This window comes from Oncorhynchus keta, chromosome 10 (genome assembly GCF_023373465.1).
Source record: "Oncorhynchus keta strain PuntledgeMale-10-30-2019 chromosome 10, Oket_V2, whole genome shotgun sequence".
Classification (NCBI taxonomy): Eukaryota; Metazoa; Chordata; class Actinopteri; order Salmoniformes; family Salmonidae; genus Oncorhynchus; species Oncorhynchus keta.
Genome location: NC_068430.1, coordinates 35,273,722 through 35,292,891, shown reverse-complemented (window position 1 = coordinate 35,292,891; position 19,170 = coordinate 35,273,722). Strand labels below are relative to the sequence as shown.

The 19,170-nt window shown below is 42.1% G+C and overlaps 1 protein-coding gene and 1 long non-coding RNA gene across 3 annotated transcripts; both read left to right on the top strand.

Moving 5' to 3' along the window:
- The first annotated feature begins 559 nt into the window (after positions 1 to 559).
- LOC118388600 (uncharacterized) lies at positions 560 to 3,941 on the top strand. 2 transcript variants are annotated; one of them, XR_004826585.2, is made up of 5 exons: positions 560 to 1,004; positions 1,675 to 1,746; positions 2,219 to 2,543; positions 2,632 to 2,721; positions 3,504 to 3,941. It is a non-coding gene; the product is annotated as an uncharacterized LOC118388600 (long non-coding RNA). The 2 variants fall into 2 exon arrangements; XR_004826584.2 differs by having other exon boundaries at positions 593 to 1,004; positions 2,431 to 2,543.
- An 8,918-nt stretch (positions 3,942 to 12,859) lies between these two features.
- Positions 12,860 to 18,226, top strand: LOC118388598 (protein transport protein Sec61 subunit alpha). Its single transcript, XM_035777822.2, has 12 exons — positions 12,860 to 13,031; positions 13,890 to 13,957; positions 14,077 to 14,142; positions 14,250 to 14,328; positions 14,590 to 14,721; positions 14,842 to 14,951; positions 15,192 to 15,345; positions 15,541 to 15,701; positions 15,897 to 16,094; positions 16,244 to 16,435; positions 16,626 to 16,702; positions 16,837 to 18,226. The coding sequence occupies exons 1-12, from the start codon at positions 13,025 to 13,027 to the stop codon at positions 17,021 to 17,023; spliced, it is 1,431 nt and encodes a 476-aa protein (XP_035633715.1). The 5' UTR covers positions 12,860 to 13,024; the 3' UTR covers positions 17,024 to 18,226.
- Positions 18,227 to 19,170: the final 944 nt, after the last annotated feature.

Sequence of the window (19,170 nt, the reverse complement as noted above, 5' to 3'; positions counted from 1 at the left end):
CCCTTGACCTGTCTTTTTTCCTGCCCCCTGTTCTAGTAATAAACTTTTGTTACTTCGACACAGTCTGCATCTGGGACTTCTCCTGAAACGTGATAGCATGTGTGTTTTCATACGAGCATGTCTGCGTGACTGTGTTTGTATCTGTGTATGAAGTACCCCATGCTCACACTATCTAACCTTCACTGCACCTGTCCCTACCACAACCCCTCAACGCCTTGCCTTCACTTCCTCTCTCAGTTTCTCTGACAACTGTCTCATATTAACTCCCACTTTCACTTCCTGGTTTAAGCAGTGGCTGTCTTACAACAAACAAGAACAGGCCAAAGAAACCAGAACTGCCAGGAAAACATGAAGGGAGATAAGAAAACCTTTATATAACTAGGCAAGTCAGTTATTAAGAACACATTCTTATTTACAATGACGGTCTACATCGGCCAAACCCGGACGATGCTGGGCCAATTGTGCGCCACCCTATGGGACTCCCAATCACGGCTGGTTGTGATACAGCCTGGATTCAAACCAGCAGGTCCGTAGTGACGCCTCTAACACTGAGATGGAGTGCTTTAGACCGCTTCGCCACTCGGGAGAACAATGCCATTTGTTCAGATAACAGATGATTTATTGATCTATTAAATCATTCCTTCAAGCATCAGTCTCACTTCAGAATCCAAACCGGATGTAATATATTTCTTGCCACTGGTTGGCTTTGTGACTCTAGTCTGATTTCCAATAGGGAACACTGTAAACAGAAAGAGTTGCATACTTCTTCACCCAGCACGGTCACTGAGCTGGCAAGCTAAAGTTAGCTAGTGAGTCACAGAAATGTACGTTCAGTCTGTTAATTATTTCAGTCCGATTGGACTTATCCTACTCAAATCAACATGGCTCAACATAGTTTTTTCGTTTTTGACCTCGACATTCTTGCTGGATAGATACTTTGATAGCTAACATGTGGGCTAATCTCCTGTGGATGCCTCCATCTAGTTCCCTAGAGCAGCAGACCGGTTAGTCAACTTTGCTTTCGAACTTTGTAATCATCTGTAAAGTTGTTTTACATTAAATCACACTAGCTAGCTAGCTATATTTTGTTTAAAAGCCTGTTGATGTAATTGGTTGTTTATTTGGAGCTAGCTTACTAAGCTATCACTAGCTAGCTAGGTGGTTAATGTGGTGTAGGCAACAGTACCTTTACAGTGTTACTGAATGACAACAATATAGCCTTGTAGCTGGCAAGTTGGTTGATATGGGGTGCAGTAGGCTATAGTACAAAAGTACTAGTAGTTGGTTGATGGGGTGGGGTAAAGTAGGCTACAATACAGCAACAATAGCCTTCCTACTGTTCTGTTATTCGTTGGGTCTGGAAATGGTTAAATTAGATAATATTATAGAAATATCACACATTCCTGCTACGGATATGCCTTTTACTTGAGAGCTCTGTCTTTGCCAGGTCTCCCTTGACAAAATAATGTTTTTTTTTGACCTGGTAAAATAAGCTTGTGTCCACTCTCACTAGATATAATTGTGTGGTTTGGTGGCAGATTTTCAAAAGAAAATAGACATACATATACAGTATATCATCAGCAATTTTCAACCAGATAAGATACACAGCTAACCCATATTTAATTGAATCCATAAATGTGGACACTAATTATTATTAATATTCCAATCCTCTAGGCCCTCCATTCCCAAACCTGAAGCCCCCTGTCCCCAGCAGGAATACCAAGAAAAACTTCCTATTGAGGAAATGTAAGATAACTAACTCAATGTCATACTTAGATTTAGAGTTACTGACATGAACAGAAGCATATACAAGCAATCTATCAAATGTATTTTATAAAGCCCCTTTTACATCAGCAGTTGTCACCAAGTCCTTATACAGAAACCCAGCCTAAAACCCCAAAGTGCAAGCAATGCTGATGCATAAGCACAGTGGCTAGGAAAAACTCCCTTAGAAAGGCAGGAACCTAGGAAGAAACCTAGAGAGGAACCGGGTTCTGGGGGGTGGCCAGTCCTCTTCTGGCTGTGCTAGTGGAGGTTATAAAACAGTACAGCGTTTTAGGCCAGATCGTTCTTCAAGATCGTTCAAGGTCCTGCAGCCTTTATTTAATTGTTGTAAGCCCTAGAGGTTTTGTAACGTCACAGGATTTAGCGTACTTGTCAATCCAGATCTGAATATTTGATATCCTTTTTACTGTACACAGTTTTTTCTTCTCCTAAGCTAATCACTGAATGTCCTACTACAAGGATGTGGTCAGGTTGACACACTTATGAGCCACAATAACACAGATCACACACACCAGAGATTGCGAGGGCAAGTACAATGATCAGTTGGGAAATTGAAGTTGGTTGCCCAACATACACACACACTTAATTTAGGTTAGTGTGTAGTCAAGGCTTGATCGTTAAAATAATATAGTGTCTATCTTTCAGATCTGTCAACCAGGCTCGGTGGGTGACAGGTAAGCGTGTTTCCACAAAGATGTTCCAGACCTGGAGTGGCACGCTGGAACTTCCAGAGGCTTGTAGACCTGAAGCAGTGTGAGGTAGGTAATTATCACACACACGTATACACACTCACTCTGTTTTGGTGTAGAATTATTTTCACTTATGAAAATTGTTCCTCTCTTTTAGATCTGACACCCCTACTAGCTCAACCACAGTTCTCACAGCTGCAGTCGTCTGCTCCTGCACCTGCTACACCGGCCACGACAGGTGATTCAGGTAATTATCACATGCTTGTATACACACACGCATACTCTTCCTCACTTTGGGCTCTATTCAATCACATCCACTTTAGCCGACATCCGCATAGCAGTTGTTTTGGCGGTGTCTGAGATTAAACTGTGTTAGAGCTGTCAAATTCACCAGCGGCTCCTGGCATTATACCTAAAGCGGACATTGCCATTGTCTGCACAGAGTCGTAATAACAGAAATCTCATGCAGCCCTGTTTACAAGTCAGACCACTGGAATTTGAGATGTAATCGCCACCTCATTTAGGCTGATAGAAATCCTCATTATTTAGTTGAATGATTTAGAATTTGAGCATCATTATTTCTCTATAACCTGCACTTTCTCATTCTGAACTTGTAACGCGAGTAGGACGTATGTAGTTTCGTGCCAGTGATCAACAGCAGCTTCTTCCTGATTTGACAGATCCTACTCAGTTACACCTCAGACACCGCCAAAACATCAGCTATGCGTGTGTCGGCTATCGCCGGTTAATGCTTAATCTGATTGAATCTAGGCCTTACACTCATTCAGTCTGTTTAGTTGTATGATTATTGTCAGTTAAGAAAAGTATGCCTCTCTGCTGTGGTATTTAATTTACCGGCTACACCGGTTCCTACTACATTGGCCGTGAAGGGAGAATCTTTTGAGGATTCCCAGATGGATACAGGTCATTTAGAATATTACATACACATACACTCACTCACACCAACAGATGTGCACACAAACATGTTGAACTGTATACTTACTGTCACGTTGTGCATCTCTCTTTCAGATCTGCCATGCACTCCACCACGGCCCCAGACAGCCTCACCCAGAAGTGCATGCACCGGGCCTATCACAAAGCAGAGATGGGTGGCTGACAAGGAAAAATAAAACACAACACGCACACACACTCTCTGTTACACACACATTATCCCCAATGTAAATAAATTGTAATTATTTTATTTTAGGATTGGAGATATCTTACGCCTACATATCCATTATCAATAGCTACATAATTACTCTATCCAATCAAAGTGTGATTGATAATATTGTAAGAGTATTGCTTAATTTGTAGTTTGAGGAAATTCTGTGTGCTTTTTTTCTGAGTTGAAAAACATGCCTCCCTCTCTCTCTCACTCACACACACCCAATGTAAAGACATTGTTTATTTTATGTATGTTCTATTTTATTTGAGGATTGTGTGCAATAAAGTACATTCACAGTTAAAGCAACAGTTTGGTTTATTGGATATTTCTCTGATTAATATAAATAAATGACCAAAAGGAAGTTGGCAGACCTGCAACGAACCCTCTGGGAGTGTGTGCAGGTTTTGTCATCTGGAGCTGACACGGCCCCAACAGCCCTCACATATGTATAGGGTTCCCATGAGTGGTAGGCACATATATTTGTTTTGCAAAATAAGTATTTATGTACCAAGGCCATTCCCTGGCTACCCACCCAAATCGCTCAGGCTAAACTGACTTTTGTTCTCTGCAATGAATGTATGTAAAATTCAGGATGAGATATCAGGCAACCAAGGCCAAGGAATGGCGAAAGAGATGACGTGGAGGGAGTTCCAGACCTCAGCTTTTTATGAAGCAGAAAACCACAGATGGTTGGCTAACAACAAAAAATGACATACACACACGTAAACACATTGTAATTACTTATTTATTTCATATGTATGCTCCATTTTATTTTAGGTTTGGAGATATTTAGGCCTACAGATTGTGTTATCCATTTCCCACAACAGACATATGCAGTTGTGCTTACTCAGTTGGTGGAGAGGTCATGGTTAGGAGAAATGGTGGCTGACAAGGAAAAATAACAGAGTGACCAATAGTTACTCTATTGTGATAGTTTAGTGTTTTAATTACTCAACAAGTAGCGCCCCAAGATGGGATCCAACTGTGTCTCAAAAGCAGTATAAAAGGTCAAATAAGGTCACCAGAATTTCTGTTACAAGTCTGGCTCCTGCGAATCAGGGGCAGGTGCTTACGCCAATCCGCCTTCCCTATCCACAATGCCCTAGCAAAACCAAAACATACTAGAATGTAACAGCGCTCTCTGTTGCCCCTAGTGGCCATTTTCCACGTCATCTCCCGACATCCTCAAACATGGATGCATGTCTAACCTGGCTGATTATGTCACCACTCTGAACAAACAATGCTTTTTTTAAAAGTAGACAGTGCAGGTGTCCCATGTATTTGTCCATATTTTTGCATTTACGTTCAAATGTCTGCAGAAGTGAAAGTGTTGCCCCTTTCTTATCTTGTGAGGCATGTCCCAACATATACATGGTAATACCATGGTCAATAAATATGCCTGTCAATACAATGTTCAGTTCAATTAGCTGTAGCATGATATCAATATATTGATATACAATACTACATACTCACCCAGATACATCTTGATATTGGGAAACTACAAGCCGTTAAAATAAATGGGTCATTCTCTGACTAAAATATCCTGTCACATTTGAACATAACAAGTCATTCCAAGAAATCATCACACAACTGTTTGTGTCATTTGGTGCTTGTACCTACTCCACATTTCATAACTACATACGCATTTCCACATTTCACATATTCCTATTTCACAACTGTTTGAGCCACAATATTACATTACAGACCCAGTCTGCCTCCTGCTGGATATATTTAGTACTATTTGACAGCATAATCCCTTTGCATTGTAGAGTGATGGGGACGCCTGCTGGTGGCAGAAAACATGTGGACTGCTGATGTCCTTGATTGATTTGATTCATATAAAGGCGTCCTTTTGCTTCCCACCTGAAAAAGTTATTGTATATACTATTTTCTACATTGCAGAATAATAGTGAAGACATCAAAACTATGAGATAACACATATGGAATCATGTAGTAACCAAAAAAGTGTTAAACAAATCAAAATATATTTGAGATTTTTTAAAGTAGCCACCCTTTGCCTTGATGACAGCTTTGCACACTCTTGGCATTCTCTCACCCAGCTTCATGAGGTAGTCACCTGGAATGCATTTCAATTAACAGGTGTGCCTTCTTCAAAGTTAATTTGTGGAATTTCATTCCTTTTAAATCAAATCAAATCAAATCACATTTATTTATATAGCCCTTCGTACATCAGCTGATATCTCAAAGTGCTGTACAGAAACCCAGCCTAAAACCCCAAACAGCAAGCAATGCAGTTGTAGAAGCACGGTGGCTAGGAAAAACTCCCTAGAAAGGCCAAAACCCAGGAAGAAACCTAGAGAGGAAGCGGGTGGAGATTATAACAGAACATGGCCAAGATGTTCAAATGTTCATAAATGACCAGTATGGTCAAATAATAATAATCACAGTAGTTGTCGAGGGTGCAGCAAGTCAGCACCTCAGGAGTAAATGTCAGCTGGCTTTTCATAGCCGATCATTAAGAGTATCTCTACCACTCCTGGTGTCTCTAGAGACTTGAAAACAGCAGGTCTGGGACAGGTAGCGCGTCCGGTGAACAGGTCAGGATTCCATAGCCGCAGGCAGAAGCCCTATTTGGCAAAAGACCAAGTCCATATTATGGCAAGAACAGCTCAAATAAGCAAAGAGAAACAACAGTCCATCATTCCTTTAAGACATGAAGGTCAGTCAATATGGAACATTTCAAGAACTTTGAAAGTTGCTTCAAATGCAGTCGCAAAAACCATCAAGCGCTATGAGGACCGCCACTGGAATGGAAGACCCAGAGTTACAACTGCTGCAGGGGATAAGTTCATTAGAGTTTCCAGCCTTAGATTGCAGCCCAGATAAATGCTTCACAGATTTCAAGTAACAGACACATCTCAACATCAACTGTTCAGAGGAGACTGTGTGAATCAGGCCGTCATGCTTGAATTGCTGCAAAGAAACCACTACTAAAGAGCACCAATAAGAAGAGACTTGCTTGGGCCAAGAAACACGGACAATGAACCAAAACAGCTCAAATAAGCAAAGAGAACCCCTTCAATGAGTAGGTGTTCTAAAACGTTTGACCGGTAGTGTATTATGACGACATTTTGTGACGTTGTTGCTCGTTTTGGTCTTCGGCAAATGTGTCTTTGGATGTGCTCCCTCAGAACAACAGATCTATACATGCTTTATTTCAAATGGATATTGTATCCATTCCTTATGTCACAACTTACTGGAATACATTTGTCAATAATATCTGCTGGAAAAAAGTCTGGTTATTACAACACAAATACCTGCTCGTTAACAAGGTCAAAGATGTCTCTTTCAGAATGATCCATAAGTATTACCCTGCAAATCATTACCGGAAGAAACTCAAAAAATACATTAACATTAACTGTACTTTTTGGGTTGAGCATCCAGAAACAGTTTTGCATTCATTCATTTGTCATTGTCTACATGTAAAGAAATGACAATGTCACATTTTGACCTTTATTTCCTTTGTTTTGTCATTATTTAGTATGGTCAGGGCGTGAGTTGGGGTGGGCAGTCTATGTTTGTTTTTCTATGATTTGGGGATTTCTATGTTTCGGCCTAGTATGGTTCTCAATCAGAGGCAGGTGTCATTAGTTGTCTCTGATTGAGAATCATACTTAGGGAGCCTGGGTTTCACTGTGTGTTTGTGGGTGTTTGTTTCCGTGTCTGTGTTTTTTCACCACACGGTACTGTTTTGGGTTTCGTTCATTCCACATTTATTGTTTTTGTATTCGGTTGTTCATGTGTACTATTTCTTATTAAAAGAACCATGGACACTTACCACGCCGCATATTGGTCCTCCGATCCTTTTCGCCTCTCCTCTTCGGAAGAAGAGGAGGAAATCACTTACAGACGGAAAGATATTCATAGTTTTATAATTGCTAATATTTTTTTGTTTTTTAATGGGTGAATGTGCTGCTCAGTTTGCTTAACTATAATAAGGATAAAGAAAAACAATTTTACCTCATCAATCTAATTGTGCTAATGGCAAAATGTAATATTCATAAATGTAAATTCAGGAATGAACACTCTTCCGTGTTTTCTATAAGGAATTTGAACAGTACATTAAGACCATTCTACATTCTTCTATTAAGAAAGCTGTTAGAACAATCAATATGTGTATATTTTAATGTCTTTGTATAATCTGTAGTTTGTTGTACCTCCTAGCATATGTTATCATTGTCTGTTTGCATACTACTTGTATGTATACTGGTTTTTCTGTATATTTTATTTAAAAAATAATACGATTTATTCGGATGTTCACACACACGTTTTTTCCTGAGGCAAGCCGAAGTTCAGTAGCTGAAGTCTACACCCCTTCGTTGGTGATTGGTCAACAGTTAGGATTCTTCGATTAAGTGTTTGTTGCACTGAGCTCACTAGCTTGTGGTCAGAGATAGAACAAGAACATTGAGCTAACAATGGATTAGTCATAGAACAATGAGACAGATATTTCACCGGATGTATAAATGTGAAGCATCCTCTTAGCGTTTACACTCACTACCAAATATGGTAGAGAGAGGAAGCCCACTGGCTTGCAGTGGGAGAAGATGGAACAAGGTGGGTTTTGGCCGACATTCTGCTCATTTTCTCAATAGTTTTTTTGTTCCAAACAAGAATCTGTTATGTACAGAGTGGACTAAGTTTTGTAAACATTACCCTTTGCAAAAATTAACATTGTTTAAAAGGAGTGTCAAGGCAAAATTAGTTATTGCACACATGCATTTTAAAGAGGAGGCGTTCTCTAACAGAAATATGCAGATGTATGCTAGAACGCGCCAGAGGGATCTCGCGAGCTCATTGCTTGGCCCTGCCCACCTTCTTGCTGGCGCTGCCCACTATGACTCATTTGTTCCCATTGGTCTTGTTATTCTTTACATGACGGATCGCAACCAACTGAAAAGTGCACATAGCGCCACCTACTGTACTGGAAAGTGAGGCTCGTTGTTCATCTATAAATCTTATCTAGCCCTGTGTTCCACCAACTGTTCTGAAGTGTGAAAGCATTACACTTTGAGACACAAAAAAGGGAGGGGAAAAGGGAATAAAAAACTTGCCCAATGGCTATCTTACACCAGCTGAATGTGCAAAGTTGACGAGAGGGAAGATGAATTATGCAAAGTTGACTTCCCGGTGTCTGTGATGCAATCAATCAATCAAATTGTATTTATATAGCCCTTCGTACATCAGCTGATATCTCAAAGTGCTGTACAGAAACCCAGCCTAAAAACCCCAAACAGCAAGCAATGCAGGTGTAGATGCACGGTGGCTAGGAAAAACTCCCTAGAAAGGCCAAAACCTAGGAAGAAACCTAGAGAGGAACCAGGCTATGTGGGGTGGCCAGTCCTCTTCTGGCTGTGCCGGGTGGAGATTATAACAGAACATGGCCAAGATGTTCAAATGTTCATAAATGATCAGCATGGTCGAATAATAACAAGGCAGAACAGTTGAAACTGGAGCAGCAGCACAGTCAGGTGGACTGGGGACAGCATTTTGCCTGCCATTTGGTGCGACGCAGACTAGGTGGAGATTGTGATGAAACAGAGAAGACACTGTCTGTCCTGCTGAGTTTTGATGCAATCTTTACCCAACAAAGTCAAGTTAGGATCTGTCAGTTATCCCGTGAGAGCTATTGTCCAGAACCCAATATGGTGTTTTAGGTGCTAAGCTTATGGTCATGTTGCAGCAGTGTGTAGGAGGGCACATTCCTGGATGTGAGAAGTGTGCAGGAGGGCATGAGCAAAAAGGAATGTGTAGTATCTGTGGGAAAGGTTGTGTGTGTTAACTGTACGGGGGAACTATGGTGTTGGAGAGCAGAAGTGTCCGTTGAGAGAAAGGCAGGTCGAGGTTTCCAGGATCAGAGGTGTCTTATGCTGAGGCAGTGAAGAGAGTAGGAGAGGAAGATGGGTCCAAGGCGAGGGATCTTAAGAGGTTGTGCACGAGGACCATTCACAGATGAGCTCACTCAGTGTAGCTCAATGCTGATTGGCTATGATTTTATTATTATTTATCAAGGGAAGCCAAATGCTTGTCGTCTTCCCTTGCATTCAATGCTATGGGCGGCAGCAATGTCATACTCTTTCTGACCAAAAAGCATCAGATAATGTAGATACGCTACACATACTGAGACAGAGGGGCGCTGTTTCGTTCATTCGGATGCTTTCTCCGATGAAATACATTCAGCCTCTTGCGAATTGAAGGAAATGTATGAAACACAGAGACTAGGGAAAAATAATTTTGCATGTGTTTTCTTGGTAATTTGGGGGGGGAAGCAGGCCACTGTCACTGACCCTGAAACTGCCTGGTCTATCCACTGAAAGATGGCTTGGTTAGAATCTGTTAGATTATTCTTTGGACACTGTGCTAACACTGTGCCAAACGAGCTTCAATGCCATACAACACTCCTTCCGAGGCCTCCAACTGCTTTTCAACCGATTGCTGCCCGCACCCTCCCACCCGACTAGCATCACTACTCTGAACGGTTCTGACTTAGAATATGTGGACAACTACAAATACCTAGGTGTCTGGCTAGACTGTAAACTCTCCTTCCAGACTCACATTAAGCATCTCCAATCTAAAATGAAATCTAGAATCTGATTCCTATTTCGCAACAAAGTCTCCTTTCTTCACAAACATACCCTCGTAGAACTGACTATCCTACCGATCCTTGACTTCGGCGATGTCATGTAGCATGCGCTCCAGCAGGTATATTTCACTGGTCACCCCCAAAGCCAACACTTCCTTTGGCCGCCTTTCGTTCCAGTTCTCTGCTGCCAATGACTGGAACGAATTGCAAAAATCACTGAAGCTGAAGTCTTATGTCTCCCTCACTAACTTTAAGCATCAGCTGTCAGATCACTGTACCTGTACAGAATCTGTAAATAGCACACCCAACTACCTCATCCCCATATTGTTACTTGCTCTTTTGTACCGCAGTATCTCTACTTGCACATCATCATCTGCACATCTATCACTCCAGTGTTAATGCTAAATTGTCATTATTTCGCCTCCATGGCCTATTTATTGCCTTACCTCCCTACTCTTCTACATTTTCACAGATTTTATATTGTGTTATTGACTTTAAGTTTGTTTATCCCACGTGTAACTCTGTGTTGTTGTTTTTGTAGCACTGCTTTGCTTTATATTGGCCAGGTCACAGTTGTAAATGAGAACTTGTTCTCAACTGGCCGACCTGGTTGAATAAAGGTGAAAAAATACATTTAAAAAAAAGATGTACTGCTGTAATAATGAGGATGGAAGTGTGGTGCTGTTGCCTGTTGGTGACTTTGATGACTACTCTGAGGCTCTCAGAAAAGCAACCCCCCAGCTGATTGTTGCCAGACAAACCAAATTTGCTGAAGTACACTAGAATGAACAGAACCTTTGAATTCCCCATAACTGAGTGCTTCATTGAAATACAGTGGGCTTATTCGGCATTGCAGCCGATAGTGCTGACTGATCTTGCAGCATAAATAACTATTCCTTATTATTTGTAGATCAGTCAGTCAGTCACAATCTACCCATGACACATTATGTTTTTGATCCTCTCGAATATGGCTAGTGATTGGGCTTCTTCGACATTGCAGAGGACAGTGCAGGAGACTGCAGATTGACTGACTGATCTACAAAGAACTTTGCATCATAAATAACTACTCATTAGGATTTGTAGATCAGTCAGTCAGTCACAATTTACCCATGATACATTAAGGTTTTGATACTCTTGCACACAGGCCATTGGGCTCGTTTGACTGGTAAGGCGAAAGCAACCGACTGTAGATGAAAGTTGAGGAGTGAAGCTGGGGGAGATGCAGCTGCGACAGCCAAAAGTCAGACACTGATGTGGTTTTCCAACAGTCGATGCAACATCAAATCAACTTTGACTTGTCACATGCGCTGAATACAACAGGTGTAGAGCTTACTGTGAAATGTTTACTTACAAGCCCTTAACCAACAATGCAGTTTCAAGAAAAATAAGAGTTAAGAAAATATTTACGCAATAAACTAAAGTAAAAAAATTAACACAATAAAATAACAATAACGAGGCTATATACAGGGGTACTGGTACCGAGTCAATGTGCGGGGGTACAAGATAGTAGTGGTAATTGAGGTTATATGTACATGTAGGTACGGGTAAAGTGACTATGCATAGATAATAAACAGCGAGTAGTCTGGGTAGCCATTTGATGAACTGTTCAGCAGTCTTATGGCTTGGGGTTAAAAGCTGTTAAGGGAGCCTTATGGATCTAGACTTGGCGCACCGGTACCACTTGCAATGCGGTATTAAAGAGAACAGTCGATGACTAGGGTGGCTGAAGTCTGACCATTTTTAGGGCCTTCCTCTGACACCGCCTGGTATAGAGGTCCTGGATGGCAGGAAGCTTGGCCCCAGTGATGTACTGGGCTGTACGCACTACCCTCTGTAGCGCCTTGAGGTCGGTTGCCGAGCAGTTGCCATACCAGCCGGTGATGCAACCAGTCAGGATACTGTCGATGGTGCAGCTGTAGAACATTTGGGGGATCTGAGGCATTGTTCCCATTGTTTATAAAAGGTTTTCTTTATTATGTCAAAATAAACATGTCGCCAACACCCATATCACACAATCATAAACTGAAAATATACATGTGTACATTGTACAATCAATTGGTGAGAAAGACTGTATACATACGTGAAACGCAAAGTTGGTTCCACGGTTCACACTAATGATCTGTTGACAATAGAACCTCCCACAATGCAGGTAATGGCTGCAGGATGAAGTTGGTGAAGAGCAACTGCAGAAACTGGCAGTCGACTGCAGTCAAAACTTGATGACCTTTGATCACATTCTTTTTGTAAAGCTCCTGCAGTGGACATGTAGTTGCAAGTCGAAAAAAAGGTATCCCCATAATGCAGCACGGTTTGAATGGGTTATGTGCCCATTCGCTTACATTTGTTTGCAGGAAGTAATCTGTTTATCGTTTCATGCCAACGGCGTGTCAATGTTTTTTTTAAATGTATCTTCGTCATAATAAGAATCTATCAAAGTCATCACATTTTTCATGAAGACAGTGGGGTTATGAAAAAGCTGGCCGACACACATCTAGCCATATGCTTTGAGGGCCAGTACTGTGCTACAACGACCTGGGCAGACAGAAGGAAAATATTGACCCTACCGCATAGTTTTCAGTTTACTTTTAACTCTAGAAACTAAAGACACACCCACTTTCGGTTGAACTGACGTGTTGAAGCGCCTGTGTAGTGGTGACGTGTCTCTAAAGTGCTTTCTTTCCAAGCGCAGAGCTTTTTGCCCGTAGTCAGAACGAAAACTGGAGAGACCCACTGTCTGACACAGGGACCATACACTAAGAACGTAACGCTTGGGACATCATCATGGGCAGTGAGTATCCCCTAGAATGAAGTAGCTAGCTAAAGGACGATTTCACATAAACAGGAAACATTTGAATCAGATGCAAGCAATGAGAATTTTCGATGATTGGAACCATTTATGGAGGCCATTTTCGTTGTAACGTTAGCTAGCTAGCAAGCATTTAGCTAGCTAACATTTAGTTTGACGATGAATACTCCGTGTTTAAACATATTTTGAAGTCATGTCTTCAACAACTGACTGCAATGAAATGGTTAGCTTTGTTATTTGTGAAGAAACTAACGGTTAGACTAACGTTAGCTAGCTAATTAAGGTGAACTAATTTAGCTCGCTAACGTTAGCTGTCAGTGTCAGTTGATAGCTAGTTAACTAGCTACTTGCTAACATTACATTAGCTAGCTAGCTAACAGCTGTACATGTTAGTTAGTTCGTATTATTAAATGCCCAGTCAGCTACATTGATAACTTTTTAATATCTACCATTGTTACATGATCATTGATATCTCAGAGCTCGGTAACTTTGCAGGTTTATCTTGCAGGGGTTATGCTAACATAGCTAGCTAAACTTGAAGCAGACAACCAGACTAGTGATGACGACGCACAGCTAACAGTCAGTGTTTGCCCCATAAGTAGCTCCATATCATAAGCAGCAAATGCTAACTGAAACCCTTTAGCTGGTATGCAAAATGTTTAATTTAACTATTTTGATAGCGCGATCTGTTTTCATAGTGAATTCACTTATATCCAAAGATGCAAACCTCGTGTTATGCATGTATCGCTATGCCACGTCCCCCTATAAATAGGTTCACTGCCCTTGATTGATGTTTATTATGGGGAACCAATAACATCCCTCCCTTTGTCTGTTTTTTAGTCAAATTCCTGGAGGTAATAAAGCCCTTCTGCGCTGTATTACCTGAAATCCAGAAACCCGAAAGAAAGGTACAGTATTTACTTCATGACAAGAATCGTTTTACTTTAAACTTTATAACCTCTGTATGTGGTATGTTGTTAATGCTGTCATTTTGCTTCCATGTCTCGCTGTAATTGTTGTTCAACAGATCCAGTTCAGAGAGAAGGTACTATGGACAGCCATCACTCTCTTCATTTTCCTTGTGTGCTGCCAGGTAAATATCTGCCTTTTTGTTCACACAATATTTTCTAGCATGTTAAACGAGTAGAATTTAAAAAATAAAAACCTCACACCTGAATGTCTGTCACGTCTATCATCCAGATTCCCCTGTTTGGCATCATGTCATCAGACTCTGCAGATCCCTTCTACTGGATGAGAGTGATTCTGGCCTCCAACAGAGGTGGGTTGTCACTATTGCAGTGTAGAGACATCAAATTAGAGTAACAGGTGAATAAATTAATTGATAAGTCAATCAAGGGACATATCAACTAATTTGTAACAGTGTGTGAATTGATAGTGTTTAATGAATGTTGATTTGATCAATTGGAGAGAGAACTTTATCTCCAACTTGAATGGGTGAATGGTGTTATTTATGAATGAATGGCTGAACATCTCTATGGCTCTGCTCTCTTGTTAACTTCCCCTGGGTCTCTCCCTCAAGGTACCCTGATGGAGCTGGGTATCTCTCCGATTGTCACCTCAGGCCTCATCATGCAGCTCCTGGCTGGAGCTAAGATCATCGAGGTGGGAGACACACCCAAAGACAGGGCCCTCTTCAATGGAGCACAGAAATGTAAGACCACAAGCCCCACTTCCTGTTCCAAGTTTGAGTATCTTTGACTTGATTCTATCAAGCACAAGCATTACTGTGAATGAAGCCATAGATTCTTTAACCCCTTGCCATCTCCTACAGTGTTTGGTATGATCATCACCATTGGTCAGGCCATCGTGTATGTGATGACTGGCATGTATGGAGACCCCTCCGATATGGGCGCTGGGATCTGTCTTCTCATCATCATCCAGGTGGGCCCTCCTCCCCACCCCTCTGAGTCATATTCTTAGCCCTACTCTTTATCTCCCCTATCAGATCCAGGCTTGGTCCTAATATAGAGCAAGGTTCACATCATATTCTTGAATCAATCCAACCCTCTCAGATTACTTCATGGAATGTAGGAAGAATAGGTATATTTAAAGGAAGTCAAATATGGCTCCAGTGCGAGTGGTTTGTCTCTGTCTTTCTAACCCATCTGTCTCCCCCTCTAGCTGTTTGTGGCCGGTCTGATCGTGCTGCTGCTGGATGAGCTGCTGCAGAAGGGTTATGGTCTGGGTTCTGGTATCTCTTTGTTCATCGCCACCAACATCTGTGAGACCATCGTCTGGAAGGCCTTTAGCCCCACCACCGTCAACACTGGCAGAGGTATGGGGCATTGAAACTGATGTTCCATGTCTGGGTGTACATTTAGGACAGATTTACTAATTTCCAAGTCGTCATTTCATATAAGACCAACTAGTGCTCCTATAGATCCAGACTTGGTCTTGAAACCCCCCAGGAGTATGGCCAGTTGGTCTCTAGATGTGAGGCTGATGTTTGAGTATCTTATCTTGTGTTCAGGCACAGAGTTTGAGGGGGCTATCATTGCTCTCTTCCACCTGCTGGCCACGCGAACAGACAAGGTGCGCGCCCTGAGAGAGGCCTTCTACCGCCAGAACCTGCCCAACCTCATGAACCTCCTCGCCACGGTCTTCGTCTTTGGTGTAGTCATATACTTCCAGGTCAGTAACGCTCTTTCTTCATTGTCTGTCCTAAAACCAGTTAAAGGAGTTGAACACATTTGTTAGTGTCAGATAATTAGTTACTCAAAAAACAACACAATGTGGTAGTTTTTTTCTTCACCTTTTTAGTAATGTCCATTTAGACTTTATAAATGTATCTTACCATGTCCGTCTCTTCCTCCCATCTCTCCACAGGGCTTCAGGGTGGATCTGCCCATCAAGTCTGCCCGTTACCGTGGCCAATACAACACTTATCCCATCAAGCTCTTCTACACCTCCAACATTCCCATCATCCTCCAGTCTGCCCTCGTGTCCAACCTGTATGTGATCTCTCAGATGCTCTCCACACGATTCAGTGGTAACTTCCTGGTTAACCTGCTGGGCACCTGGTCAGTAAGTACACACCCTGTGTTTTTTATCCCTGCTCTACCATATCTGAACTACCATGTCTAAACTCAATTTAACTACATTTGACATGTTTGTCACATGAACATATCCAGCGGCACAGACTATATGAGATGACCAGACGTGTGTGTTTGTAGGATACGTCGTCAGGTGGTCCAGCCCGTGCCTACCCAGTGGGTGGGCTATGTTACTACTTCTCTCCCCCGGAGTCATTTGGCTCGGTCCTAGATGACCCCATCCATGCTGCCATCTACATCTGCTTCATGCTGGGCTCCTGTGCCTTCTTCTCCAAGACCTGGATCGAGGTGTCCGGCTCATCTGCCAAAGATGTAAGTCCTGCTACCACATGTGCTGTACATTTGTTAGACTATGTATTTATCAACTAATTCGATTTAATTCAAATTATTCAAGTTGTTTTGATGTAGAAATCTTATTAACTAAACATTTCCAGGGCTTTTGTGGGCAGCGTGTGTCAGTGGACCTGTAGATGTTATGTAAACGGTGTGTTTTGTCTCCCAGGTGGCTAAGCAGCTAAAGGAGCAACAGATGGTTATGAGGGGACACAGAGAGACCTCCATGGTCCATGAACTCAACAGGTGAACAATCTCAGCCATCTCTCTAACCTTTAGCCATAACAATCCACATCATCATAGCTTTACCAGGGTTTAATATTACACTATTCCAAACTTTCTTCAGGTAATGATTGGTGCTTTACTACTCTGTGTTCAAGGTACATCCCCACAGCAGCTGCCTTTGGTGGTCTCTGTATCGGTGGCCTTTCTGTCATGGCAGACTTCCTGGGTGCTATTGGCTCGGGAACCGGTATCCTGCTGGCCGTCACCATCATCTACCAGTACTTTGAGATCTTTGTCAAGGAGCAGAGTGAAATGGGCAGCATGGGAGCCCTGCTCTTCTAGACAGACACCTGGCTGCCAACACCTGTGACGAAACAACCCTCTTAATGCACATGGACAGATCAGACCAAGTCCCACCAAATCTCCATCTATAATTATTATTCCCGTAATTTATGTCCATTTAGATTTTTTAAATCTGCATAATTAATCTGTCATTTCCCGGGTGCTTTCTGGCATCTGCCCCTGACATGGCCTATAGAAGGTTCAGCTCGAACAGAATGGTTTGTGTAGCAAAGTGGTGGGACTGACTACATCCTGACATTCACAACCCTTGGCCTGCTCACAACCCTTGGCCTGCTCCCCCTTTGAGTCATAACACATAGATCAATCTCTCAACTCAGTTTGCCTGATGCCTGGGACTGGTTAGCCTTCTCAGAGTCATCTGGAGTGTTTCATATCTGTATAATATGGTCTGATCCACAGGGGGGGGTGTTCCTTTTCAGACAGAGAAGAGCTCTGTGGCTCATGTATGCAATCATGTTTGCTACACTGGGATGAGGGGTCCCTCTCTTATTGGACTTCTTTCATACAACCCAACACAGTATACAGTATACACAGTATATACATTAATTTCCATCATCTCTATTACCCGGAGGATATAGACGAGTACGAGTGTACAGTATACCTTCACAGCTGGGCTCTTTGGTACAATCTTTATCTGGGGTGTTGACCTGATGGCCACACATTTCACTGAGTAGCAAAGGAAGTTTTGGACCAGGCTCAGAACTATTTAGAACCTAACCATGTTTGTCTGCCAGACGTGACTGTTTTAAAGCCGTGATCCAATATAGGATCAGGTAGAGTGTAGGGCTCTGTGGTCCAGCTTTGTCAAAAAGTGTGCAGCAGTGGAAGAGTTTATCAAGTGAACCACTCAGCAGAAGGGCCTTAATGTTGAAACTGGGCGTGCGTTTAGGGAGAGGTAATCGTATATATGCCACGTTCATACCTGTTGCCCACGTTGTTGGGTAAGATTGGGTGAGGAAAGATTTATTTTGTGTGTTTTTGTCTGCTTTGAGCATGACTGTATTAAAAACACTTTCACATGTGGATTTTGGTTTTCTGTATATATGCCATGCATTGAATCCATCAACAGTGTAAAATACTTTTTTTTTTATATGTAAAAAAAAATGATAATAGTATGCTGTTCCGAACAAATGTTTTCTGGGAAAAAAAGATCTTTCTCAATAAAAACTCATTTTAGTGAAATGTTGTTTTTTCTTTGTGAAGATTACACTAACAACTTGAATTATTGTCTGGATAAATCCATCACAACACACTTAGAGCAAAGTAGCTTTGTGTCACATGATGAAAATAACTTTCCAATATCTAGAAGTGTAAACTCATGGCCTATGGTGTAAACCAACATACTTTTTGTATCTAGCTAATACAGTCAAGTTTATTGTCCCTCACGATGAAATCGGGGAGGGGGCTGTGGATCTCTGTCCCTTAAAGCCGATTTATGCTTGGTGTTGAGGCTCCGAGGTGTAACCGATGTGAAATTGGCTAGCTTGTTAGCGGGGTGCGCGCTAATAAAGTTTCAATCGGTTGACGTCACTCGCTCTGAGACCTTCCTTGCTCTGCAAGAGCCGCAGCTTGTGTGGACAGATGGGTAACTGTTGTCTGTGTGCAGAGGGTTCCTGTTTCGAGCCCAGGTAGGGGCGAGGAAAGGGATGGACGCAAAACTGTTACAGAGGGTGTGACGCAATTGCTGAGCTTGCGGAGGCCAAATCGAGCTCCGTACACCTCCCAAATATTTTAACGAGGGCTCTGAATAGCTCCGCATTGACACGATTGGTTGACGTTAGGTGGAGGCGGAAGGTTCTGTATAAGCACAAACCCACTTCCTTAACAGCTCTGCTCCACGAATCGCATTAAGTATGCCCTGACTTCCGCAGAGGCCGTATGACAGCATTTTAAGTCATACCTGTACATTAAAGCCGATCCTATGCTTGATATGGCCATGTGGCCCGAAGATTCTGTATGGAGGGTTGTGACCGCATCGCCGTGCGTCTCCCAAACGTTTTAACAATGCGAAGGGCTCCGTATAGCTCTGCATTGACATGATCGGTTGACAATTTATGGCTATTAAAAGCCAATGTATGGTCGTTCAAGCATCGAATTTGCCATACAGTATTTACTGCAGTGTGGCC

Bases quoted from the DNA above. Each gene is read 5' to 3' on its own strand.
- LOC118388598 (XM_035777822.2), top strand. The intron at 13,958-14,076 runs GTACAGTATTTA...GTTGTTCAACAG, and splicing joins TCCAGAAACCCGAAAGAAAG to ATCCAGTTCAGAGAGAAGGT. The intron at 16,436-16,625 runs GTAAGTCCTGCT...TTTGTCTCCCAG, and splicing joins CCGGCTCATCTGCCAAAGAT to GTGGCTAAGCAGCTAAAGGA.